The sequence below is a fragment of the Hyperoodon ampullatus genome (assembly GCF_949752795.1).
Source record: "Hyperoodon ampullatus genome assembly, chromosome: 14".
NCBI classification, from domain to species: Eukaryota; Metazoa; Chordata; class Mammalia; order Artiodactyla; family Ziphiidae; genus Hyperoodon; species Hyperoodon ampullatus.
Window position 1 is genome coordinate 64,188,770 of NC_136927.1, and position 1,237 is coordinate 64,190,006.

The 1,237-nt window shown below is 38.6% G+C and overlaps 1 protein-coding gene across 1 annotated transcript; it reads right to left on the reverse strand.

Annotated features, from left to right (window-relative positions):
* Positions 1-457: 457 nt before the first annotated feature.
* LOC307063787 (S-phase kinase-associated protein 1-like) lies at positions 458-949 on the reverse strand (the record flags this gene model as incomplete). Its single annotated transcript, XM_079720087.1, has 1 exon — positions 458-949. The coding sequence occupies one exon, from the start codon at positions 947-949 to the stop codon at positions 458-460; it is 492 nt and encodes a 163-aa protein (XP_079576213.1).
* Positions 950-1,237: the final 288 nt, after the last annotated feature.

The window sequence follows — 1,237 nt, forward strand, 5'->3', positions numbered from 1 at the left end:
ATTCATTATACTATTTTCTTTTATATATCTTTGAAATTTTTCATAATGAAAAGTTTTTGTTGTTGTTTTCTATTTCAGAAAAATCTTTGCAAGTTGTTTTATTTCCAATGCCAACTTTTAAAAGTCACTAAACTAAAGTTAACTGGACAATAAACTAGGCAGAAATTGCTTTACAAAAAGAGGGAAAGCCCAAAATGCCACTTTCTATAGAGAACCCACAGTTCAATTTTATTCAGAACAAAGAAAAAAGAACTTTTGATCATACTAGAAGAAACTGAGCCATAAGTTTGGAATCTGTACTGAAACTACACATGCAGTGAGGACAACATTCTGCTAATACAACTGATTTGCTGCTGCATTTGTGGACTGTTTTTCTAATATTAACAGTTATAAACAAAGCAGTGCAACTAGTATTTGGAACAATCCTTAACAGTGTTACAGCATCAGACACAAAGTTTCACTTCTCCTCACACCACTGGTTCTCTTTGCGTACCTGGGCTTCCTCTTCTTCAGTAAAATCATTTTTGATATTGAATGTCTTTCGAATCTCTTCAGGAATTTTCCCCTTGATCATATTGGCAACAGTCTTGCAGGTAACATCAAGCAGACCTTTGATGTCTAAGTAATTTGCTGCCAGTATTAGCTCAAAAAGTGTTCCTTGGTCAACTTTCAGGAATTCTTGATCCCAAACAGGGGTATCGTCTGTTCGATTTTCTTTGCTCTCATCATCCTCAGGAGGAGGAGGATCATCCTTGTGGTGGGTGCACCACTGAATGACCTTTTTTAATATTGCTGCATTAACATTTGGCAAGGGGACTGGATCATCATCTCCTTCATCATCCATTCCCAAATCTTCCAATATGGTCTTAATAGTCACAGACTGTTTCGCAATTTCAACATCAACTTCAAATATCTCTCTATCACAACTCTGCAACTTAATTGAAGGCATGGTGTTAGGATTCAAGGAGATGGCAGGCCAGAGGCTGATGAGAGCAGGGCAGCGTCTGCAAAAAGAAAAACACAAAAGCGGAGAACAAGGCCAACACCTGTTTTGGTTTTTTTAAATTAATTTATTTATTTGTTTTTATTTTTGGCTGTGTTCGGTCTTCGTTGCTATGCGTGGGCTTCCTCTAGTTGCAGTGAGCGGGGGCTGCTCTACATTGCAGTGCACGAGCTTCTCATTGTCGTGGCTTCTCGTTGCAGAGCACAGGCTCTAGGCACGTGGGCTTCAGTAGTT